The sequence below is a fragment of the Perissodus microlepis genome, chromosome 11, assembly GCF_051167445.1.
Source record: "Perissodus microlepis isolate ML-2025 ecotype Zambia chromosome 11, ASM5116744v1, whole genome shotgun sequence".
NCBI lineage: Eukaryota > Metazoa > Chordata > Actinopteri > Cichliformes > Cichlidae > Perissodus > Perissodus microlepis.
In genome coordinates, this window is record NC_140471.1 from 23,728,776 (window position 1) to 23,754,928 (window position 26,153).

Below are 26,153 nucleotides of genomic sequence, written 5' to 3' on the forward strand. Positions count from 1 at the left end.
TACCAACAGTGGATTGAACTAGTTCATATACTTGAAACATGCGCTATAAAATGTCTGAATGTTTTTGTGTCTATTTTATTTACAGCCTATAGCACATTTAAACAACTGAAGTTGACCCAGATCACTTTTAAATTCCAGGTCAAACTCAAAATACATGAAAAGCTGAAAGGTGTGTTTGTTTTATTAAGTCATTATTGATTCTGATTCAGTGGTTGCTACAGTTTGTTCAGAATCTACCTCATAACAGTGATTTATCTTATATGTCATGACACACTACTCTCCTCTACAACTGCCTTTATAAATTAAAAGTACTGGAGCTGGTATCGCCAATGCTGGGCCTGTATTTACTTGGTATCATATCAATACCAAAATTAGCTTAGACTCCAGCACACTTGTTAGTATTATTCAGTTAATATTAACATAATCAGTATCAATTTGAGATTTAAAGGAGGTCTGAGCAGTCTGTTGGTTTCTGCAAACAGAAACTGGGTAAATGTAAGAAAAAATGAAAATAGAAACTAAAACAATTTTGTGAACTCAAATAAATAATTTTAGAGAAAATATCCTTAGTTTTAGGATGTGCTAATTTAGTAAGATTTTCTATCATGACTGCATGACTGTGAGTCAAATACTTTCAGTAAGTTATGTGATTTGTTGCAATGGCTGTGGGGATTTTCCTTAAAATAATACTTCAAAAGACTAAAAGTAACACTGAAATGAATAAAAACTCATTTAAAATGAAACATTTTCAAACAATAAGAAGGAAACTGAAACAAGCAAAGCCACTCTGACATTAAACTGAATTCAAAACAAAAATTAAAAACAAAACAAAAATAAAAACTAGAGTAGAAAATACAAATTTAATAACACCTGCTGTGGGCGAAACTTCCAGAGAGGCAGAAAAAGTCTGATTAATGCTTCTAACTGAAAATGAATTTGATGAGTTTATAAATGGTCCAACCCAGAGAAGCTTTAGAAATTGAATAAATGCAAAATAAAATAAAAAATAAATAAAAACAAAAGAGAATTTTTATGGTTTTGTATAGTTTTGCTAAAACTGTGTGAGATTCATACTACTACTGCTCATGTTTCACTAAAATTAAAACCTGACACCAGTTTTCTTTATGCAAACAGAAGTAAAGCGAAATTGAAAATGTTTTTCCCTCCTGAATGAAAACCAGTGCTGAATCCCTCCTGCTTGAACTGCAAACCGGGAGAAGCTCCCATCGGTGTTGCATGCCTTATAGCTTCTGATGTTTCATCTTGGAGAACAGACATAAATAAAGATGCAGCACAGAAAGTGTACACACAGCCCGCCTTTATTTTGAACAAACATCAACCAAGCAATCATGTAGCATAGACGATGTCATCAAGTTATGCTGTTTTTCTAAACCTTCCTTTTATTTTGCGTAAGGCTTCAACAAAAAGATTGCATTAACAAGGGTGTCTGCATAAATATAACATGATATACTTTGATAAAACCTCCCAGTCTTCTATCTCTTTTTCACGGAGCCACTCTTCTTGTCCGACTTTGACTTTTTCGCGTCTTTCTTTCCTTTTGACAGATTCTCGTAAACGTCCTCTTTGTTTCTGGAAAGAGCCGAAGAGAAAGCTGATTAGTGATTTCATCCTAGCCGCCAAGACTGATTACACACAGATCTGTGAGAAACGCATCAGAGAGAGTGGAGAGATTAATGAAGGTCACGCTGCATGAGAAACGTTTAAACAATCCATCACTCAAAGCTGCAGGCCATCTATTCGGCTCTCCAAGTGGGTCAAAGTTTACAGCGTTACAGTGAACCGGCCAATGTGTGTCTGCTTTCTCTTAATGATTAAGTTCATTAAAAGCCTCGTCCAGTATGAGCATCTCATAGTCCAGAGGTCACAACAGACAACAGGTAAACAATAAGACTTAATTCGTTCACACAGCGCAAAATGTAAAAAAACCCCAGTTTTTACACTTTTTTACACCTACATTCATTAAAAGTCCTCTTTGCATTAAGTCATCATGATGGCTGAAAGCAGCTTTTAGCAGGATACTTGTGCTTCAAGCTCATAAAGCAGGGTGTAGCAAATGTAGGATCCAGTGTTTTTGGAGTTTGACCAAGTGGCCAGTGCAGTAGTGCCAAAAAACTGCACTTTCTCAAACAGCCACTTGGGGCTGGTTTCTAAAGTGACTCATACACTCTGCTGTGTTATGAGGGGCAAAAAGCTCAATGTGAGGCTTCAGAAGAGTGTCTGTGTCCATATTTTATACACAACCTGTGTTTGACTAATAGTCAGATCAGCTGCTTTGATCTTTAATTGTTCCTTCTTAAACTTGTCTTCGGACCTAACACTAAAGACCAAATCAGCTGAATTCTACTTCTTTTATTTTCTCTTTACAGGTATTGAGGTGCGCTACTACATCTATGAATCATCTATGAAAAAACAAGATTGTGGAAAGTCTTTTATGGCTCCAGAGAGAGCTCTGAAACCTGGGTCTGAACACAACAGGCCTGAAAAAAACCCCAACAAATAAAAGGTCTAAGGTCTACTGATGTCGACTGAAAACTAAACAAGTGTTTCTCTCATTAGTATTTTTACATTTCAGAGATTTTATCTCCATGAGGTTAGCACCTGTCCTTTTTTGCACTACCTACACAGGGAACTACACAATATTTAAATAATGAAATATTTGGGTCGAGCCCTGCCTATTTCTCGATTTCCTCTCTGTATCTTTTCTAACATAATAAAAAAAAAGGCCAAAATTGCCACAAAAAATCTTTCAAAAGTAAAATTCTTTCTAATTTCCTCTTGTACTGATGTCCCTTAATTAAATTAAAATGAATCAATTTGTTTTTCTAAAAATATTTAAACACATAAATCAGATTTTAATTGTCAGCTGGTTTAAACTAGAGTACGAACTACTCGCCGATAGCTCCCCACGTTAATGAAACAAGACTGTAAATCAGGTCTTCCTCCAGAAACTGCAGACGTGAACCCGAAGACGGATCATGTTTTTAAACAAAAATAGGGTGGCAGTGTGAGATTTAGAGGAACAACGTGAGTGCATTCGGGACACTCGATTCACAATCACACACACAGAGTCACTCACTTTGACACCACTCTGCCCGCTGGTTGGTGTTTGATTTGGAGATTTCCGTACTCGGTCTCGGTTTCCTGAGGAAGAGAGAGGCAGAGACGTTTCACAAGTGACTGAGAAAGAGTTAGTCAAACAGGGAGTGAGGTCACGTTGCTGGATCAGCCTTCGTGGTCGACTGTTTTCGCGTCTTTGGGTCAACGTTCATCTTTCATGAGGGACTCTGATAACTTATCATTCTGCTGGCATTGAACTGCTCCGCTGTAGTGTTTAAATCAATGATGAAATGAGCCAACACTCATTCACAGCCTCTTTTCTATGTTTCCCAATTTTAAACTATATTTGAGCCACAGTGACTAGATTCTCTGCTCCTCTCACCATTGAGGCGGAGTCTTTGGCCTTGGCGATCTGTATGTACTCAGCCACAGCCAGGTAGATGAATTTGTACTGGGCCTCAGTCTGCACCATACCGGAGCGCTGCTCTCGCACCATCTGAATGTATTTCGCAATGTCAATATCAATGTCCAGACCTGCAATGAAAGGGAAGTGAAAAAAAGGAAGGCGGTGAACGGAGGCACAGCAACAAAGAGTAAAACACGTCGAATGGTTTCATTTTTACTTGACTGATTTATCAAGAACATATTTCTTTACTGTATTGTTACCTAAAGTATCAATGGTCTCGATGATCATGTCAATTACCACGATTGTGCCCGTTCGACCAATACCAGCACTGCAAAAATCACAAAAGAAGCAAAGTTAATCTCACCCACGGAGACAAACAGGTCAGAAATTTGGACTTGCTCCAGAAAAGAAAGCACAAATGGATTAATGATGCAAAGTCCATTAAGTGTTCTAGGAAGCGGCGATACTGAACCAACATGTGCAACAGTAAGATCTCTTCTAAGTGCAATACAAACATCAATAACAATGTGCTTTGAGAAGTACTTACCAGCTTCCCAATTTCTTAGTCTGTCACTTTCATGTTTCAGATCATCAAACAAATTTTATTATTAGACAAAGACAACCCAAGTAAACACAAAATGCTGTTTTATTAAGTGGAAAAAAGAGATCCAAACCACCAAGCCCCTTTGTGAAAAACTAGTTTTGCCACCTTTGGCAGCAAAAACTGCAATCAAGCATTTGCAATAACTTTCAATGATTATTTCAGATCGCTGTGGAGAAATTTTGCCCCACTCTTCTCTAGAGAATTGTTTTAATTCAGCCACAGTGGAAGAGGTTTGAGCATGAAACACCTGTTTTAGGTTATGCCAAAGCGTCTTAATCCGATTTAAGTTCAGATTTTAGCAAGGCCACTCCAAAACTATTGTTCCTTTCTGGCTTTCTTTTGTTTTTGAGACACTCAGAGGTGGACTTGTTGGTGTGTTTCCAATCTTTGTAGTGCTGCATAACCTGACAGCGACTGAGCTTTAGGACACAAACTGATGGCCGGACACACTCTGCTTCAAGATTTTCTGGTAGAGAGCAGAATTCATGGTTCCATCAATTGCAGCAAGTCATCCAGGTCCTGAAGCAGCAAAGCAGCCCCAGACCATCCCACTATCAGTACCATGTTTGACTGCTGATATGATGTTCTTTATATTAGATGCTGTGTAAGTTTGTAACAGGATTCAGCTTTTGTCTCAGTCTGTCCACAGAATATTTCTCCGATTACTTTTTCACACAGGCAGCACTGATCTAGAGGCAGTTACACTCACAGCTCAGTGAGATGCCAACAGGCTCGCATTACTCAATCAATACTGGTGCTTACCATGTGCAACACGTGCAGCATTTATCATCTAATATATGGCTTACATACAGCAAAACCCAATGCAAAGCTAAAATTGGTCATAAATCAAAGTAATGCACACCATAATAGTAGTGAACACTGGGAAGGGACTGGCATAAGAGGACTAAAATCAATGCAAATCCATTCAGTAGTTATTGAGACGTTTCCCTAAGAACCACAAATGTCAGCCTCATGATGCTGCAAGAGAAAAACTCATCTTGTCACGGCACCATTAATGCCAATTATAAACTTCCTGACAAAAACAGGGCAGGGATAGCTCAGTAGGTAGAGTGGTCCCTCCATGATGGGAAGGTCAGGGGCTTGAATTCACTGAACAGCTACCCTGAGGTACCCCTGAGCAAGGCGCCGTCCCTACACACTGCTCCCTGGGTGCTAGATTGGTGGCAGCCCGCTGCTTCACTGAGTGAATGGGTTAAATGGAGAGAGAAATTTGTCCCACAGGGATCAATAAAGTATACATTATTATTATGTTGTTTCTGAATCACTAGTCACAAATCTATATTTATTTCTCTCTAAAGAAAAAATACACATGCAGCCATTTGTGAATATTTTTAAGCCATTTTGTTTTTGCAGAGCCTCATGAGAATCAGACAACTTTGATCCTGTTACTGGATTACTATATCCAGTGATCTGAACAAATGGCTCATTTGTGACTCATCCACAGCCCTGTGCAGGGGAAAGTGCACAGGATTTTACAACTAAACTTACACTTTTACTAGTTTGAAATACATAAAACTACAAAAAAAAAAAACCCAAATTGTTTCAAAAAAAGAAGAAAGGCCAGGATGAAGCTTTAAAACAAATTTAAAATCAAGTGTTAAAATCATTTGTTATTAATTATTAATCAGAAAAATATTTTCTAAATCAATAGGTTTGTCTAGGAAATGTCAGAAATGTGGACTTGATGCTATAATATTAGCTGATGAGATAGAGACTCCCAAATAACCAATCTGAGGAGAGATTTTAAAAAATTAATTTAAAGTCTTTACTTGTTTTAATTTGAAAATATTCTATATTTATACATTATCAGGCAAAAATCTAAGTGAAGGAAACATCATGCTGCTGCATGCAGAGTCCTGTGTTGGGTAAAGTATTAAAATCTTCATACTTCGTTTTTTAAACATGTCTGTATCGTTCAAAAATGCTAACACGGGGATCACATAATCACTTGACCGACATCCAAAATCTCTTTAAGGAAGCACAAGCAGCCTCAGCATCTTTTAAATCACACTGGGAAAATTCCAGTAGGATAAACTGTCAGTACACTTGAAGCCTTTTGTTTAGTTACTACTAATCTTAATCCAGAAAATGTGCTTGTTTTAATCTTAAACCTCTAGGTATTATCACCTAATTAAGGATTATGAAACCCAGCACTTTGCAAAAAAAAAAAGAAAAGAAACAGTGTTGCTTTGATATGTCTACTGCATTACAAATGCAGATGTTTTCCACATCACTTGTTTAAAGTAGAAAGGATTTGAGAAGTGAAATATTCAGTGAAGAGTGTGGGTTGCAGCTGTTGGGTACCTGCAGTGGACGATCATGGGACCGGCGTTAGGAAATTCAGCCTGTTTAGAGTTCACTTGAGTGAGGAAGCCGAGGACACCGCTTGATTCCTGAGGGACGCCGTGATCTGGCCAGCTGAGGTACTGGTAGTGCCACACTTTGCGAACATGTTTTGGCTAAGAATGGGGGGGAAACAAGAAAGGTCAAAACCTGGAGAAATCATTAGGTGTGCAGAGATGAGGAACCACAGCGAGGTGAGAGTTTGGTGTTTGTAGGTCACCTGGTCCAGGGGTGCGATCTCCAGGACTCGGATTTTATAATCACCAGCTTCCCTCTCTAGCTCGGAGCTCACCACGTAGCGGCCCACCTCCTTAGTTGAGTGGAGCTCAGGCCAGTATGGAACGCATTTATTCTGCACAAAAATGAAAAATAACTTCACCTTAAGCGTCACTTCAAAATCAAATAACATCTCAGGCTTTTTAAAAAATCATGGTTGTCTTTCCAATTATAGTAATTTTTTTTTCTGTGCTTCCACTTTTAACTTAAAAGCTATGCAGACAACTATTTAAAGTAGTTTCGCTCTGATCATTGTTTACCAGTCTTCTCTCGAAGGACAAACGAGGGTTACTTTAAGAGGGAAGTAGTCAGATGACGCATGCTTTTGAAGTGTTTTCACACATGAGCATAAATTGACCGTGTCGGGAGAGGGAAGTCAGGGTGATGTATGAAGGTGGCTTTTCTCACACATAGCACACAACAGGAAATTGTTGGCTTCAGCCACTTTCTCACACCCAAGATTTATTTATTTATTTTTTTGGGGGGGGTGTAAGGGATAAAACATGGCGACCAATCACACTGTGAATTCACTCAGTAGGTTAAAGGCTTAAGATCAGGGCAGCATGGTAAGTGTGAAAACCACTTACAAATGTTGGATATATTGTCAGTTGTCTAGCACCTAACATGCACACAGCAGCTAATATGTGAGAGGTGGATAATCAGTGTATTTTACATCAAAAGCCACATACACATAATGTGAAGTGGCACAGACCAGTGAAACTATTACCTCATACTATTAAAAATACCCTCCAAATTTGTCTCTTTTCTTTCAGCTTAATGATACACAATAATTAATTACTTGTAAATAATTGTTTGTTTTAGCTAATTACTTTGGGACATGATAGGCACAGATAAAAGTCCAAAATTTCTCCTTCTTTATAATTTTCACATTACAATCACACTGAACTCTCCGGCCGCTCATTTCCGGCTCTTGGGCCGTATGTTTGACACCCCTACTATAGATCATCAGTTTTACAGGTCCTAGCCAACAACACGCAACAGGTGTGAAACACAAACAAGAATCAGCACACTATAAACAACTGAAATAAATGTATTAGAGTATAATTAAATGTCTACCAGTCACTTTATTAGGCATATCTGTTCAAACACCTGTAACCCCAAATGCTTTGACCTGATAGGAAGGCAACAGATAAACCTCATAAAAACCTCATTACAATCCAGGCATGAAGAAGGGCATCTCTGAATCTGCAACATGTTGAACTTTGAAACAGATGGGCTACAGCAGCAGAAGACCACACTGAGTGTTGCTTCTGTCAGCTAAGATCAGGAAATTGAGGCTATGATTCACACACGCTCACCAAAATTAGACTGGAAGGCTGGAAAAACTTTGTTTGGTCTGATGAGTCTTAATTTTCTGCTGCATCATTTGGATTGTAGGGTCAGAATTTGATGTAAAAAAGCATGAATCCATGGATCCATCCTGCCTTTTTATCATCAATTCAGACTGATTGGTGGTAAAACTGTGTGGGGGACATTTTCTTGTCACACTTTCGCCCCCTTAGTACCAATTCAGCATTCAGCACAAGCTACCTGAGTATTGCTACTGAACATGTCCACCCCTTGACCAGAGTGCAGTCATCTCAAACTAGTTTCCTAAGATGACAGTAAGCTCACGGTACTCCAATGGCCTCCACAGTGCTCCGCGTAGAGCACATTTGGGATACAGTGGGACAGGAGATTCACATCATGCAGACAAATCTGCAGCAACTGTGTGATGCTATCATGCCAATGTGGATCAAAATGTCTGAGGATCTAGCACCAATCTATGAAATGAAGACTTAAGGCCATTTTGAAGGCAAAAGGAGGTCCAACCCAGTGCTCAAATTAAGCGGATTGTTTAAGGATGTCCTGATCAGCTCACAAATTCATTCAAAAAGCACAAAAAAAACCCTCAAAACAAAAATGTAAAAGTTCCTAATCTGCTTTTATTTTATTATATTAATTATTCTGATACTTTGTGATAGATTGGTAACATGTCCAGGGTGTACCCTGCCTCTTGCTCCAGCCCAACTGTGACCCTGTATTGGATAAGTGGGGAAAAAAGGATGCATGGATGTTGCTATACTGACCCGTCCTTTCTCGACCTCTCTTGTTGTCATCACGATCACGCTGGTCCTCTCTTGCCATACCATCTGCCAGAAATCATTAACTGTTGTTGCTAGACACCCCTGAGTGGCAATGTAAACTTTCTGATCTTCGGATTCCTGCAGTTTGTTCTGCAAACACAGAGCGAATCAGTGCACACTCGGAACCAAGAAAGACTTCAAAGCAACAAATATCACAGTTTTCTTCTGTGTCTTTGTCACGATGTGTTTCTATGAGCTCAGTGGCTTTGGATTCTTACTTTCACATAGTTGCCGTTGATGTAATCTGAACCCACAACATTGGGATCACTGTCCTCCAAGATGACCCTGGTGTCATTGACTTGTGAGAGAAAAAAAGTGGAAAGAAATTAATTGAGAAACAGTGGGAAAGTTAGCTCTGTGTTGATTTCTTTAATTCAGAGAATAATAATGATAAAATAAAAATGCGCTCACATGGAAGTATGTTCTTGTATCTGTTTTTGCTCTTGTTTTCAGGTCTTTGGCCCTCATCTCTGCTCTTTTTCACCTTTGCCTCCAACTTTTGAAGAGCCTGGCAGGAAAGAGGATGACAGTGTAATGCCTGCTGTGACCTGTGCAGTATGCTCCATATACAAACCAACATATGTTACAGTTTTATACTAACAGGAAATGATAACAACAGCTGTTTTCACAGAAAAATGAGGTCAGCAGAAAGCCTGAACATGTCCTTTCTCACATGTAGCATACAAAAGGACATGTTAATCTAGTCTAGGCTACACCCACTTTGTCAATAATAACCCATTAACTCACGTCCTGTACTGCAGTCCTGGACATGAGTTCATAAATGTATCTACGGGAATTAATGTTTGTCCATTTTTACATTTTTTTGGGATGACCTTTCCTCCCCAAAAGACACAAATCCATCTACGTATGGTGACCTTTATGCACCATCAGTCACATGACTGACATGGGCTGCTTACTAGAGTGACAGCATGCTACAAACAAATGTCTTTTTCCTTGCACAGACAGAAAATGATTACTTGGAATGGGAATAGTTTTGTTTTCTTTTCCTTTAGTTTCTCATCTAATTGTCAGCTATGCGTACTTTGTCACTGGCCTCTTGCATGTTTATTACATTCTTAGTCATTTAAAAATGACTAAGAATGTAAAGACTGTTTGATTTTCCAATCAGCGTTTTGCTGACTTCACATGGAGCTCTGCTGGGTCGTCCGAGAGCAGTGATTTCCTAAGTGTGTGCTGCAGAAACCCAGTCACCATGCAGACACTGAAGATGAGCCATGCGAGGTCATTTACAACAAATACTTTGAAAAAAATTCAGTTGACTTGTATTTTTGATTCTTATAAGACTTGAAAAATTTTAAATATAACTTTGGAAAATATGCAGGAGGGCAAAAATTTGGGACTTTTAATTGTGTTTTCATAAATTTTACAGCTTTTCCCCTACTGATAAATTCCTCTCCCATGGCTTTTCATACTACACCAATGTAATTAAGTCATGGTTAAACAATTAACTGACAAAGGTTTCTGTTTTTTCACTGTCTAACATAAAAAGTTCTGGGTTTCTAGTGAATTCACAATTAAAAAAACAAAAATAGAACATTTTCTGTGAATTAACAAAAAAGTTTTATAACTACAGGGACAGTCTGGACATGAGCTACCGCTTTTACACTTCATTTTATCATGTTCAAAAATTTAAATATACTGCTGAAACTGCAATGTTAAAACACCTCATGCATCAAAGTGGGCCGTGTGTGGTCCACGATGATTTCACCACTATAGGAGAAACTTGAAGGATAAGTTTAGTTCTCCAGAAAATCCTTTGAACTGATTTTTCAATTAAAATGTTCTTTTGTAAAAGAATTTCTGACTCTGGTTTTGGAAATTAGTTTACAATCTTTCCATTAAGTATTTATATTTTAATGAAATAATGAAATAAAGCCACGAGGGTTTAAATTTACTAATATTCTTTACCAGGTTTAACAAGTAAATCAACAGAAGTTCAAAATGAATCGATGAAAAGAAAAGAAACACTTAAATGTTCTGCTTGTGTGGTGATCAGAGCTGTAAATGAAGTTTTGAATGCCCCATATTTAGTGTATTCTCCAACCACAAGATGGTAGCATACTGCCTGTACAGTTGTTTAGGCCCCACAAGGAAGTAAAATACCAAAGCCTGATGGAAATTTCTGTCGGTTTATAAAATGCTGATGTGTGGTCTATTTTATGCTAATGCTTGGTGTGAAACAGCAATAAGTTTGGTTTAAATCTTACGTCGAATTCCTCCCAGAAGCCCGCCTTGCTCTTCTCTCCCTCGCCATCCTGCTGCTTCTGTGTGGTCTGGTCCAGCTGTTTCACTCTGCTGTCAATATCTGCTGCGTTCACTCTAGTGGAGTAATACGGCTGAGGGAGGGAAGGAAAATTTTATATTAGAGATTAAAGGAAATAAGAAGCCAACGAGCGCGTTACACATCGTCATAATTAAGACAAACGCAAACAAGTGAGTAATGTTTCCTATCTGTGGGCTGTGCTGCTCGTCTTTTAAAATAATTTACAAAGAAGACATCCTGCCCTCGTTTTATAAGATTCACACATGGTTTCATGTGACATTTACCTCAGACATCACTCACACTTTTATTGTTTCTGGTCTATTGACATAATTTGTCTATAGTTTATCTCACCTGTTTGAGGTAAACCCAGTTTCCAGAGATCTCCTCGATGCCTTTGCGTTTGTAGTGCTCCACCAAGTCTGTCAGCGTGTCAAACATGTCTGAGCCTCCGATGGTATACCTGTCACTCTGCACACACCAATCATGTCAACGACAACGACAACAACAACAAAAAAGTTTCAAAGACGGCAAAAAAAAGAAGCAAAATTGGAGTTCAGTCAGACAACCCGAGCTTAAAATGTTTAGAGTTTAACATCTAGGCTCCAAACTCTTTCATATTTCAAATATGACACATCAATTGACACATAAAGTTACGTGTCATAAATATAACACATAAATTGGGAAGTGATGAGTAGATATTGCCCCGAAACCTGCAGGTGGATCCTGGGGCAGTGTTTGACATGTCAAAGGGAGACATGGGAAATTCTGCAGAAATTCTGTGAATAGGTCACCAAATTGAGATGGCCTGTATGGTACAAGACGGTATAAGAGTGTAGAGTAGGTGTGTATTAAGGAGCTGAGACTGCATACACGATTCAATCCAAAGTAAATAAGGTTTGGGTACAAAAGAGCTGTCAGGGAGCATCCCTCTGTGACATGCACATGCAAACAATATTCAAAGCATGTCTATAAAAATGCGTCAATGCTGGACTGCCCAAAATTCTCAGTTTTACAGTTGCTACAAAGCCGATTTCCTCAGTGTGGAAGGCAGCGAGCAACCTTCTGCAGCAGCCGACGATTTAGAGCAGTGTGGCCGGCAAACTCGCCTGATCTCTGCCACGTGCTTGTGAAAAGCCCGTTTGTGACCCCACCACTAATCTTATATTAATCTTGTTAACCCCAGCAGTGCACAAAACATGTAACCAATTTAAATGCAGGCCGAAGAGTGTTTTTTGTGAGGTGTGCCGTGGTTAAAAATAACATGCAAAGGCCCTGATAGTGACCAATGGCGGAAAGACACAATCTATGAAAATGAGTCGGCCATGTGAGACGTTTTTGTGAGTATCATTGGCAGTTGTTTGCTGTGGCTGTGTAAACAAAGACTAATATCAGGATAAGGTTGGGTTTCATCTGTTTGTCTATTTCCACTAAAACATGACACTGCTTTTTTTTTTTTTTTTTCATCAGTAGCTGAAGTATGAGAAAAAAGTCTTTTATTACATAAGAAGGGGAAATGAGACCTAAAACCTTTTTTCAACGTGAGTTGCACATATACGGGAATGTCCCTCAGTATTTTTGTGATGGGACGCAGTTTCAAGGTCTCTTGTTTCTGTACGTTTACACTAAGACAGCGATAAAGAAAAACAATACCCTGGTTTCATGCATTCGTATTTGCCACTGAAACATGCATGGCACCCACCTGGCACATTATCTTTATGTGCGAGACCCTCTTTCCTCCGCTTTTACTGATCTCGTCCGTCAGAACAGAGAGGACAAAGTCTCCAGGTTTGGACAGCGACTCTCTGACCAGGAAGGTCCCTGGCTCGTCTTTCACAGAGAGCAGCTTCTCGGCGTTGGGCCCTGACAGGTGACCGTGGTACCACCTGAGACACATGCACACTTGTTTAATATTAAAATGGCAACTTGTGTCTCCTGCAGATTTTTGGCTTGTGAGCACTGCAAGATAACTTTGACATTTTAGACACAAAAATAAAAAACAAAAAAAAACCTCCTTCTTACTGCTTTCTACATGTGAGCTAAGAACCGGTAGCGCCATGGGTGCTGCATTAAAGTCATTCAAGCCTGAGCGGTTGTCAGAGAGACACTGATGTGGTTCACTGGGCTGTTATGCATACAGTACAGTAAAATAGAAATAGAAAGCCACAACAGAATCGGGAGAATTAGAGGAGTTATAAACAGCGAGAGAAAATACACAGATGTTGCCGTTATAGAGCAGGTCAAGTGTATTTTTATGTCCAACACTTACTTTGTGTGTGTGTGTGTGTGTGTGTGTGCGTGTGTGTGTGTGTGTGTCAGTGCATGCTCAGTCAGGCTGGGCTGTGACTTAATTTTAGGCACAGTTCTCGATTTCTTCGTCTAAACTTCCTGCATTGCGGTCGGAAAATTTCTGATGACAGATTTCGTGGCTGTAGAGGACAAAGTATTTATAGACACCCCCCCCCGTTTATCATCCACAGATAAGTACGCTTTGTTTTTTTTTTCTTCTTTTTTTGTGTGTTGCAAGTAGTTTTTGCATGCTTTTAATACTTCCCTTCTTTCTTTCTTTTTCAAGATTTACTTCTTCGCCAAATCACACAGCATGCTTTTACAAAGAAAAATAAATAGAGACTGCACCTGGTGATTTTTATTTAAGGCAGTGTGCAAGAAAAACAGCAAAGACAGAAAAAAAGAGGTCGTTTTGGCTCCGTTTTACAGAAGCTGTGCAGCAGAAAACAGCAGCTGTGCGTGTGAGTGGTCAAAAATTTTTTTAGCACAGTTTAAATATGCATGCGTTGTGTGAGGTTGAACATGATAATTGTCCTCAGAGCACTTTTGTCCTTTTTCTAGGAAGCGTTAAGCTTCTAGGTAAATAGGAACTCTCATATAAAGAGGACTGCATCACAATGCAACCTGGTGAGGTAACTGTGCTCTGCAAAGAGCTGAGAGAGAGTTCGGGTTAGATGAGGAAGATAGCAAGTGAGTGAGCAAGAACATGATGGAGTGTGCAATAGAGGAAGGCAAAGCAGGGTCTGGCCATTGCTTTCAAAAGTGTCAAAACTTAAAGTTTCCAACCGCAGCAACAAAAGGGAAGTTAGACAACCGACAGAGAGAGAAGGACGGGGAGGGAGGGGGGGCACAGGGTAGAGCATCTAGTTTGGGTGAAACACACCGTAATACACACATACAGAAAGCAGTGTCCTCCTTGAGTCATAAAAGGAGTCAAAGTGTACAACTTTACCACTACAAGTTGGACATTAACCCACTTTAAGCAGCCTAGAATCGCACAATGTTTCCAGCTTGGAGGAATATACCGTCAATTAGCCGCCACCTCCAGCAGCAATGTCATAGCGTTCAAAAGCCTGCGCATATAAGCTCTAAGAATATATATATGCAAGCTTTCTGATGTTGTTTTTGCCAAACAATACATAGGTTAAGATTTGTATGTGTATAGCAGAAGGGCAGATTGTCCTTTGATGTGAACGCAGACAAAGACGTAAGAAAATCTGTATCATCTGTGGCTATATTTAGCAGCCACGTCAGACATCAGCAAGAATGAAATAACGGAAAAAAGTGTTTTAGGAAGCAGCATGATAACTGCTACAAACTCTGCTGCGCGACTAAAATTCCTGCGTTTGAAAACGCATTTTTAGGTTAAATTTAAAAGCGGTCGTTTTAGTGAAGAACTACTCCTGTTACAGCAATGACTGCTGATTTGACTACCAAACCACTCAAAACTCAAGTGTTAAAAGGCAGGCTCTTCCTTATGCAGCTTCTCGTAACAAGATCCTCTCAAACGGTTCGAAATGATATCCTCTATGAGTTCATTTCATCCTAAATAAAAATAAAAATCTTTATTTACATAAACTGTTTCAAATTATTCGTTAATATTTCTCTCAAAAAAATGGCTTTCGTGGACGATAATTGCTGGTTATTTATTCCACGTTCACTTACTTAAACTGCTCTGTTCTGGGAACAAAGATAAACAATGCTTCCGGCACTGCTGCGTAAAGTACTGACAGAATCTCTCAGATATATGGGTGCAAAGGTTAAAAATAAATCTACGCTATCAGAAGAGTCAAAGTCTGATATCACTGCATATTTAAATTCATGCCAGACATTGATTTTCCGTTTTTTTGGCACCTCTAATTAAAAATAGAAGTAATTTTAGAGGGAATTCTGGTTGACTTTGATCTATTTTCTATTAAGAGGAAAAAATGAAACCAGTGTTGCAATAATCTATTTATATGCAACAAACACACCACCTGAATGTTTGATCATCACTGTGCAAAGTGATGCATGTCCGGAGCTGGGTTAAAAGTGTTTTTAAATACTTCTGGAGGAAGTAAAATGTTAAGCCGAACTAAAAATCTGAGCTCAAGAGAAGCTCTAGGAGATGATGTTTTTGGAGTCGATCATGGGTGAATACCCCACTTAAAACAGTATCATGCAGCATTTAAACCAAAACACGCAGAATATAGTGATCATATGTCAGGATTATGGATTATGAATAATGGGGGAGGAAGGACGAAGTAAACTTTTTTGAGTCTTCTTAGTTTTTTGGGGCCCAAAGCCATATCCGATTGTTTCCAGGGAGCTACATTTTTTATATGTAACCTGCGGGGGTTTCTCTGAAGAAATACTTGAATTGCAAATAAAGTTTCCACCTGGAAAAGAATACATGCTGCTCGTATGTAATCCACAAGCTGCGGCAGGGGAGACTGGCGTAGGAATAAAGTCTCGACAGCTCGACAGCGTGGGCACTTGTTTTTACTGACTCATACGGTAAAAGAAAAGTTGCTATTACATATACATTTTTTTTAAATTGGCCTCAGATCAAAAGTGTTTCCCACAGAGGAAAAGATTAAAGCCGAAAGAAATATTGAAACAACAAATGATGCCTGTTATCCCAACTACAGAGGAAATATACCTGGTCACAGTTGACTATATTTGACTCAACCGCCTAACTAACCACTGTTTTAACTTAACCCGAAAGTGTAGGTGGAGCCAGCGCAGAGAGGCCGGTGACTGTGGGCCACATTAACCGGCTGGGGCTTGAACACAGAGCTGAGACGTAATGATGCACACACCTCTCTGTGGTGGGGTCGGAGCAGTTGAGGGGATATTTGAGCTCGATAACGGTGCCGTCCTTGTCCTGCAGGATGCCGTTCTCTGCCGTGTAGTAATCCACCAGCTCTGACAGCGTGGCAAACTTCTCACCGCCATATAAGTCATAGTAGTCTCCTGTATTTTGGATGCGGATGTGGGTCACCAGCTCACCCACCCTGAGAAGATAAGGCCACACCAACTAACCGTCAGTGTTTTCCTGACATAAAACTTCCTGTTGACAGTGTGTAATAAAAATTGACCTGCACATCAAATTTTATGTTGTTTTTATCTGCCAAAAAAAAAAAGATCAAGGGCGCTCGGCCCACAAATTACTCAACCACAATCTCACAGAGCATTTCACAGATTCTGCAGCCAACAGTGCTTATATAGTACCTGTGTGTGTGTCAGTGCCTGCTCAGTCAGGCTGGGCTGTGACTTCATTTTAATACATGGTGTATATATTTTGTGTTCTCTGGTTGCCTGAGTAGTAAAGACTTTTCTAGATATATTGTGCTTCCTGTTATCACTTTGGACCAGGAATCTTGCCAAAGTCTTTTTCTTTTTGCATGAAGCATTTAACAAGACTTTGGCTTCAAGAAATAACTACTCTTTAACATCGACTGAATATATTTAGGCTTGGGACAAAATTTTAAACTGTTATCTTGGCACTGGAGCAACTGGATGTTACCGTTTCGTGTTTATTCAGTTTAAAGGCTCCAATCTGCAAGACGTGTCTAAGATGGAAAAAGAAACCTGTGTAACTAAAATGTGTTTTTAAAATAACCTCAGATGGTGGTTAATGGGTTTAATGTTTTATACAGTGGTACTTTGACTTGGTAAATGAGAGGAGCTGTGGTTTTGATCACCAACCTTCAACCCAAAAAAGACAAAAGCGCCAAAAGTGGTTTTTTTAACGTGTAAAAACTGGACGATGGTTTCTGAAATATAAAAAAAGCTACAATTTATTCCATCTTTTTGTCTCTTAAACAACAGATTTTACCCCTCGGATCATCAGTGAACATATGTTTTATGCCTTTTAAGCTTTCAGGATTATGAAACTGACCTACATGGTAGCTTTACTTTAAGACCTGCTTATAGGAAATGACCACTGACACACTGCAAAAGCATCTACAGAAATATTGTCTTTGGAAAAAGTTCTGACATGTGACCTTCACAAGTGTGAGTGTACCACACTTCTACTGCACAGTCACAATATAAGCCAACACTGTGAAACAAGGTTTTGCTACTCAGGACGATTATTTCAGGTATCAGATATCTTATCTGTGGCTAAATCATGTTCATTATTTTTTCCAAAGGCTTCTTTATTTGTTGACATCGTTAATAGCAACCATATCAGTATTTATCTGTACTATTTTAACAGGAATAAAATAGTAATTTACAATTCACAGTTTAACTTTTTCACAATCACAAAGTGTGGCGGGTGCTTTCATTTACACCTCCAGTACATGGAGTCCTCAAATATTCAGCATCTCTTTTTGTATTTAAAAATAAAAAGACAAGAAATAGAGAAATACTTTATATTGTAGGAATTTAGGGATTTAAAGAAGCTGGGAATGCAGGAATCCAATTTTTGCGCCGGGGGTATCTTGAGATGAATCAGGCACATCAAGCACGAGCTTTAAAATTCACAAAATCAAACAAAGATTTTGGGTGCTCTATTACCTTACAGACAGGGAGAAATCGCCAACATTTTTCTTGCTGGGCCGAGCCAAAAAGCTGCCATGAATGCCTCGAGTCTTGAGTATGTCCTCGGCCTGCAGGCCTGTGATATCTCTGTGGAACCATCTGCATAGACATAAATATAGTGTGTAAAACATAGAAATACACTCAATGCGAAGCCACCACAAAAGACTTTACGAGATTAATGTCGTATGCATATTAACACGCAAGTAACTGTGCACAGGATCGCTGCGAGTATAAGGTAAACTGATTTTTAAAAAAACGCAAAATAGCTGCACATCCTCACAGAGACTTTGAGGCTGATCTCACCGGTCTACAAAAAGAAAAAAAAAACTTAGTTCAGCCTTTCGAACACCAATTTTAGCACATCTCTGATCTCTAGTAAATTGCTGCAAACTTCTGTTACTATTTTTAGATATTTTTAGATTATGCCAATTTTACAGTTAATATGTTATGGTTCACAGTCAAAACAGCAGTTTTTGCTGTGCATGCATATTAATCACGTTTACAGACTTTAATCTTGATCAGAAAATGCAAGATTACTTTTTCTGCTCATTCTCCTTATCATTTACTATTAAACAGGACATAATGACATCTGTTTAAACGTTTCAATAAAGGCATTTCAGAATGGAATAAAACAGCAGCAGAAATATTGATTCTATGCTGCACATCTGTACAAATATAACCCACAAATCCACAAACTCTCCGGACCAAAACGGTGTTTGTCATTTGTTCGCTTTAAAGGTGTGACACACATTGGCTAACACTCTGTGGCTAACCCCAAAAAATTCAACAGACCTAACGTTGCTTTTTAAAGATTTTATGCACGTTAGATTAAAAATGCTTATTTAAAAAAAAAAACAGCAAGAACATTTTGAATGCCGCTGCATCAGGAAAAGTCACCTCACCAGCTCACTGCAAGAGCATGGCACAAAAACGGGCCCTATAAATGTTGGAGAATCCTAACTTTGGGTTATACTCGACAAATACGGTGAACTAGAATTAGTCAAATTTGAATATATCACTGTCAAAAGGGTAGGGTGTATTCAAGGTTCATAAAACTACACTCACAGATTAAAAAAAAAAAAAAAAACCTGTTTTAAATTATTACATTTTCCATTTTAATCAAGGAATTCTTTAACTTTTTGCCAAAAGTGATCTTTATATGGGAATGGGTTGAAAAGGAGAACATCTGTAATACTGTTACCAATACACACTAGTGGCAGCTCATGCAAAGGGAACATGATACAGAACCACTAAAGAAGGCAAGTGTTGAGGCTAACAGGTGTTTTACTCAAAGCTCTGAACTTAAACATCATCTATGACACATTTTTTTAGAACAAACAGACAAGACAAGGCAACCACATGATAGGGGAAGAGAGCAGGACGAGTCGGCAGCTGGAGAACGACACAGGAGGAAGAATGGAAAGAGAGAAGTTGTCTTTAGGGCTTGCACAAAACACAAAGAACACGACCAGAGCTGGCTAACAGAGTACTACAGTGTCCAGCGGGGGGACTGACTCACCGAACCATGTTGTCTCTTCAGCGTTTCTGGGACCAAAGAGAAGAAGAAGAGCGATTGGTGAGCAGGAGCCGCTTGTACCTGTGTCACATGTGTAAACTCAGAAGTATACGTTTCTTCTTTTTTTTTTCAAATCACTAATCTAAGACAAAAACCAGCCTTCTTCACTACTTCCTCACTTCACGGTCGCTTAAACTGAAATTAAGTCTGGTTCATTCGTGTGCATTTACTCTTTAACTTACTTACTCGACTTCAGACACCGACATTTCCCATCTAATGTTAACCTCTGCATAAGGCCACATTCACAAAACAACCATCAGCCCATGCCATTCTCCTCCATCTACTCTTCCCTCCACCCTCTTCCTACATCCTACTCCCCTCAGTCTCAGTAGGAAAACAGGTAAACACTTACTCTCCTCGGCTTCCTCGGCAAACAAGTGACACTCAACAAGACGTACAGACTGTATACGTCTGCCTCTCCTCCTCTCTGTCGATCTCTCTCGCGCTCCTCTTCCTTCCTTTTTACGTCTCCTTTCACAAAATAGTGAAAGCAAGACAGGAACCAAAATAGCTGACAGGCCGGAATTCCTCCACCAGATAAAGACTTTTTTAGACGACAACCACAACAGCAACCAAAAAAAAAAAAACTTGTTACATTTGACAACGGTGTAGTTTTAAGCTATGAACATGTGCCCTCTGGCGCTCCATCGCTTAGTTTTCTTTGCAGATCTCGACAAAAATGGCAGCAGGCGAGATTCAAACGGTTCCATTCGGCGGCGAATCACAAGCCAGAGCGACACACCAGTAATTCCAGCTCAGTTACAGGAATAAAACATCCACCAAATAGGCAGTTTGAGCTTCTCGTGCCAGCGTGAACAAGCCCGCACTTTGTCTCTCACTAAGCATTTGCAAAGCTTTTCCCCTCTGCCTGCCCACCTGTCTGCAACCACTGTTGACTGTTTGTACTTTACTTCCAGGTGTGTATATAACACACAAAGGTCAGAGTCACAGATCGCTTCCTCATTCACAGTTCAACCTTCCCCCCTCTGTGTGCAGAAATGTTTATATATAACTGTGTGTGTGTGTGCGTGCATGTGCTGCTTTCAGCTGCAAGCGTGAGCGCCTTTCATTATCAGACTACAGAGGCAGCAGCACCAAACCCGAAGCTGAAAACTGGCATTAGGCAAATAATTTAATGCCACATGTTTATCTTTGCTCCATAATTTTCAAGGAGAGGCCAGGTTACTTGCAATGCAACACAGACACACATAAGAAATGTCTGGCTACTCTGCAAACACATGAAAAAAAAATGTTAAAGAACCACAGATAATCTGAATCTAACTTGCATGTCATATTTACCTATAACAGGCTTGAGAAGGCAAATTTGAATTCATGTAAAATATTTAATTCCTTTTCCCAAGAATATATACCCATGGGCCATGCTGAAGTGTAAAATCAATTCTAACGGTCTTAATTTAAACTGCAACATATAGTTCACCTCACCCCCCCTATAGACACATACACACTCTCTCTCTCTCACACACACACACACACACACAGAGCCCTGCAGGTGCTACTGGTCGTGGTTAACACAAGCTATTGCAGTTTGCATTATTCTGCGCTGAGGTTCTCATGTTTAACAGTTGAAGCTGGCTTCCCCATCTAACATCACAAAGCTTCAGTTCTCAGGCTGGGGGACACAGGCAGAAATGTGCACACACACTTTGTCTTTGTACCGCCTCAGAGTGACAACAAGGATGTTTCCCAGATTTGGTCAGTCTGCTGAGTGTTGCAATGCATCGGTACGTTGCAATGCATCAAACTGTTTCTGTTTAGAGGAATTTACAGTACACGCACTTCTGCTCTGCTCATTAAAGGCCTGAAGAGCTAAGATAATATTAGTGATTGGTGACAGAAATTGTTCTTTTAGCCTCACAATCACAACTTCTTTGTTTCTAAATGTGAAGAGTTGTTCCTCTCTGTTTTTGTATGTTTCAAACTAAATGCCACCGCTTTGATTGGGGAACAGTCAGGCAGCATTTAGGCTGCATTTCCTACCAAATATTGCTTTGAGCTTTTGCCTTTAGTGCTGCTTTAATTCTTAGTGGCTTAGACTCAACAAGGTTCTGGAAAAATTCCTCAGAGATTTTGGTCCATATTGATCTGACAGCATCACACAGTTGCAGCAGCTTTGTCAGCTGCTCATCCATGATGTGAACCTCTCGTTCCAACACATCCCAAAGGTGCTCTATTGGATTGAGACATGGTGACTGTGGAGGCCATTTGAGTACAGAAAACTCATTGTCATGCTCAAGAAACCAGTTGTGAGCTTTGTGGCATGACACATTATCCTGCTGGAAGCCGACATCAGAAGACGGGCACACTGGTCATAAAGGTCAGCAACAACACTCAGGTAAGCTATGCTGTTCATGCTCAGTTGGTATTAAGGGTCCAAAGTGTGTCAAGAATCCTCCCTCACATCTTTACACCACAACAGCCACTTTAAATGTTGATACAAAGCACGATGGATCCATGCTATTGTGCTGTTTACACCAAATTCTGACGATATCATCTGAATTTTGCAGCAGACTCATCACATGAGGCGACATTTTTCTAATATTTCATTGTCTGGTTTTTGTGACCCCGTGTAAATCATAGCCTCAGTGTCCTGTTCTTAGTTGACAGGAGTGGGAACTGGGTGTGGCCTTCTGCTGCTGTAGCCTATTTGCTTCAAGGTTCAGCATGTTGTGCATTCAGAGATGCTGTTCTGTGGCTGTAATGAGTGGTTATTTGAGCTACTGTTACTTTTCTGTCTCAAAGCAGTCTGTCCATTCTCTTCTGAACTCTGACATTAACAAGGCTCCACAGTGACGGTTGTGTGGGAAAATCGCAGTTTCTAAAACACTCAGACCAGCCCTCCTGATACCAATAACCAAACCATGTTCAAAGTCAATTAAATCACCTTTCTTCCTCGTTCTGATGCTCAGTTTGAACTTTAGCAGGTCATCTTCACCACATCTACATATAAACCTAATAAACTGAGCTGCTGCATGAATTAATTAGACAGGTTAAGAAAGTGCCTGGTGAGTGTATGCGTAGACCCTTTAATTTCCATATGCGTGTTACCTGATTTACTAAAAAAAAATGTACTTAAAAAAAAGGAAAAGAAAATAGGCAAATCCCATTTGGACATCTTCGGATATTTTCCAAGATTTATGAACCAATGTTTATTTTCCATAGGTATTTATTACCCTTCATCTAACCAGGAAGTGATACTCTTGAAATAAAGAATCTCTTTTGTGAGAGTGCCATGCATCCATACAGGCAGGTTAAGGCAGGTTTTTCAATGCAAAGTAGAGAAAACCTGCACGACTATGGTAGAAAATGCAAACTCCATACAGGAGTAATGAAAGCACAAGTGACAGGTAATGGACTAAAGTGAGCAAATGTTTGAATACATTCGATCTGCATTCAGAACTACACTGAATTATGACCCACATTTTCTTCAAGTCCAGAAGCCTGAGTTCAGTTATAAAGCTGCCACACAACATTTAAATCTTGCAACTACAATTCAAGACCCATTAAATACTCAAGATATTTCTCATATACTCTAACCTTTGCAGATCTGCTTTCAGGTACAATGCACCACAAAGACTGAAGGAATTCCAAACTGTCCTAAAACTACAGACTTTCACTCTCCTTGGGGATCTTGGAGCTTTATTACCTGTTTTTTTTTTTTATTCAGACTGTTTTTTTTGTTCCCCCTGCTCATAATTTCCTGCTGTCATATCTGCGTGTTTACAGTCAAAGAGTCAAACTTTAAATACTGATCCGTATGCGTAGGTTTACGGTACACATCAGCTTTTAGATGTCCCCCATTACTGATGGAAATCTCACAGTCTAAGAAGGCTATCCTGCCACTTTTCATATCCTCCCTGGTGAATTTGATGTCGGTCCACCGAGTTAATGTGATCCGTGAATTAAGGTTTGACTCTCATCATCCAATGGAGCATAAACTGAGTGCCATCAGGACGCTACAACACAGAGCGAACACCATCCCCACAGACACAGCGGCCAGGGAAGCAGAAGAACATCACATCAAGGAGGCCCTGAGTAAGTGTGGTTATCCCACCTGGACATTTGTCAAAGCTGGGAAGGCACCTAAAGAAAGCTCCAGCCGATTCAGGAGAGAAGGACAACCGCCGCCTAAGCAAAAACCTGCAGTGTCCCCGTATGTGTCAGGAGTATCGGAACAGTTGAGACTCTGTCTCTGTGGCTTTTAAACCTCAAAACACGCTGCGCCATCCCAAGGATCAAACAGAGTAACATAGCGTACGCTGTTAAGTGCCAGGAGGATTGCAGGATTTATACATCGGGGAAACCAAACAACCTCAGTGGTCTAATCAGCGGTTGTTGATCAATGGTCACGAGAATTTGCATAATTATGATGAAGGAACTGACCTCCCAGCCCATTGTTCCTTCACTGGGCTGGTTTTAGTCATTATGCAAATGTGCTGTTTATAAGATTGGTGAAACCTGCAGTCAGCTGAGACTGAAGAAGTCACTTGGATGAGTGACAAAACGTTTCTCCCACTGAAAAACGCTACGTCCAGATGAACAGAATCAACTTATGGAGTGCCACTGTGATATTTTTAATCATAAATATGCCACCTGCCATTAATTTGTCGACTTCTCCGACAGCTTTTTGTAGTTTTTATAGGACCATGCCCCTTTGCACTGCTTCCAAGCACTTTGCTTTCTATTGTGTGCCTTTCTCTTGTTTTGTATATATTCCTCTATATATATCTCTCTCTTCTGTTTGCCATTTATTCCTATTTTTTTTTACTATTTGTTTTTTGCACCCGCGAGTTGGCGTGGAGCACCTATAATTTCGTTGTACATGTACAATAACAGTAAAGAGCTAATCTATCTATCGAGCAATGTGGCAATTTTTTTTAACATTGTAATCTCTGACTTTACTGTAATTTTCCACTTATAATTATCACATTTTACTATACTGCTGTGAACTAGCAAGTCTGTTTACGCAATGTATGTACTGTTTACGCAAATACTCATAAAAATGATGAAAAACTATAATTAATTACATTAGGACAGCTCAGAATATCTGTTATGGATTAGGGGACCCGTATAGCTATAATAACCACAAATAAAGCAAAAAGCATTCTTGTATAAAATATTGTTTTAAAAAAAAGTCAGTAATTTTATCTGTTAACTCTGCTTGGTCGTTTGAGGGTTAAACATATCCTCCAAAGTCTTCAAAGAGACAAAAGAACAGACAAAGCATAAAAAGTAAAGTAGCAGCAGTAGAAACAGGCAACAACGAAGCTCAATGACAAAAAAAAAAGTATTGCAAAGCAGCAGCAGAAAAAGAAATATTTGTCACATATGCCCAAGAAACTTACCCACAAGACATTATGTGGACTCTCCTCTTTGCACTAAGCCTAGATTAGTCTGTACGAGGAAGTGATGGTTGGGTAAATCCCGATGTCAATATTCCTCCGTCTCGGATCAGAGTAAAACTCACAGAAAGCATCAGGTTACTTTAACATTCAGCTCATGAATTTTGAGCGCAAGTTAAATCCCCCTTTTCCTTACACCCAGTCAGGCTCAAGTTTAGCCTTCCTCTCTGGCTCACTCTCTTTCATGATAAGATATCAGGCTTCATTACCGGCCCAGTAACCCTCCCGCCCTGTAATTTACTCCAATTTTCTTAATTAGGATTCTATCTGTGGGAGAAAATGTGCCTGTTCCTGCCCCGCTTCTTCTTTGCTCTTCCTCTAACAAACTCTTCCATATACAAATTCTCTCAGGTTTTTCCTGCATTTGCTTCCATGTAAATTCCAATTTGTCTTTCCAGGTTTGCATGCAAATTATGGCATGCTTTGTGTGCGAGAACAGTATCAGGCTGTTCTGAACGTGTACTTTTTTGTGCATGCAAGCGTGAGAAATTAAAGGAAAACCTGCCTTAATGGAAGTTTTTAACGCCCCTTTATAAAAAACAAAAAAATAGGAAAATAATAATCTATGACCATCTGAGCCAATTTGTGACAGTGCAGCTGCACATTTATGGCCAACTTCCTTTAAAAGGACGGTCCATTTAGTTTCTGTCTTATAACTAGTTTTAATAAAGACACAAACCTCGTGGTGACCTTAGAGGAAAAAGCCAGGAGGGTATCTCGTAGTCTCATTCGCCAATATGTGCATAAACATTCTTACTTAGCGGACAAAATAAGTGCGTACACGCAACTTGCACGTTGGCAAACAGGACACGCCCCCTTTGCCCCCTAGAAAGAACACATGGCTGAAGAAAGTAATTTAAGGTCATTTTCGGTGTTACCTGTGTCTCTTTAAATGGGAAATAAATTAACTGTTACTTTATTTATTTCACCGAGGTTTAAGTAAATCACTCGTTTTATCCCTTGCCGTGAGTTAAAGACCTTTGTTTGTGTCTAGCTGACGGTTTAATTGAAATATGTATGTTTACATTTTCTATGACAGCCTCATTCATCATCCATGCAGATGCGTCTTCTGAGGCACTGCTCAAAAAATTAAGGAAGCACTCGATCATCCCAGTACAACACGGAGTCAGTTAAACTACAGGGAAATCAATCTGTCCTGTTAGGAAGCGTAACCAATGTGAATAG

General features: G+C 39.6%; 1 protein-coding gene across 3 annotated transcripts; it reads right to left on the reverse strand.

Moving 5' to 3' along the window:
• Positions 1–1,301: 1,301 nt before the first annotated feature.
• On the reverse strand, positions 1,302–25,093 carry ptpn6 (protein tyrosine phosphatase non-receptor type 6). Of its 3 annotated transcripts, none has more exons than XM_084944043.1 (16): positions 19,901–20,421; positions 19,492–19,517; positions 17,949–18,071; positions 16,247–16,441; positions 12,859–13,042; positions 11,511–11,627; positions 11,104–11,232; positions 9,287–9,383; positions 9,094–9,173; positions 8,819–8,965; positions 6,673–6,804; positions 6,414–6,568; positions 3,745–3,812; positions 3,461–3,612; positions 3,098–3,162; positions 1,302–1,590 (listed from the first exon to the last, which is right to left on the reverse strand). In XM_084944043.1, exons 2-16 carry the CDS (start codon positions 19,497–19,499, stop codon positions 1,494–1,496), a joined length of 1,749 nt encoding a protein of 582 aa, XP_084800169.1. In that variant the 5' UTR covers positions 19,500–19,517; positions 19,901–20,421; the 3' UTR covers positions 1,302–1,493. The 3 variants fall into 3 exon arrangements, with proteins under 3 accessions (XP_084800169.1, XP_084800168.1, XP_084800166.1); XM_084944042.1 differs by having other exon boundaries at positions 19,492–19,569; XM_084944040.1 differs by lacking the exons at positions 19,492–19,517; positions 19,901–20,421 and adding an exon at positions 24,912–25,093.
• Between the last annotated feature and the right edge of the window lie 1,060 nt (positions 25,094–26,153).

Bases quoted from the DNA above. Each gene is read 5' to 3' on its own strand.
- ptpn6 (XM_084944040.1), bottom strand. The intron at 9,384-11,103 runs GTAAGATTTAAA...CTTTCCTGCCAG, and splicing joins GCTTCTGGGAGGAATTCGAC to GCTCTTCAAAAGTTGGAGGC. The intron at 8,966-9,093 runs GTAAGAATCCAA...CTGTGTTTGCAG, and splicing joins TCAACGGCAACTATGTGAAA to AACAAACTGCAGGAATCCGA.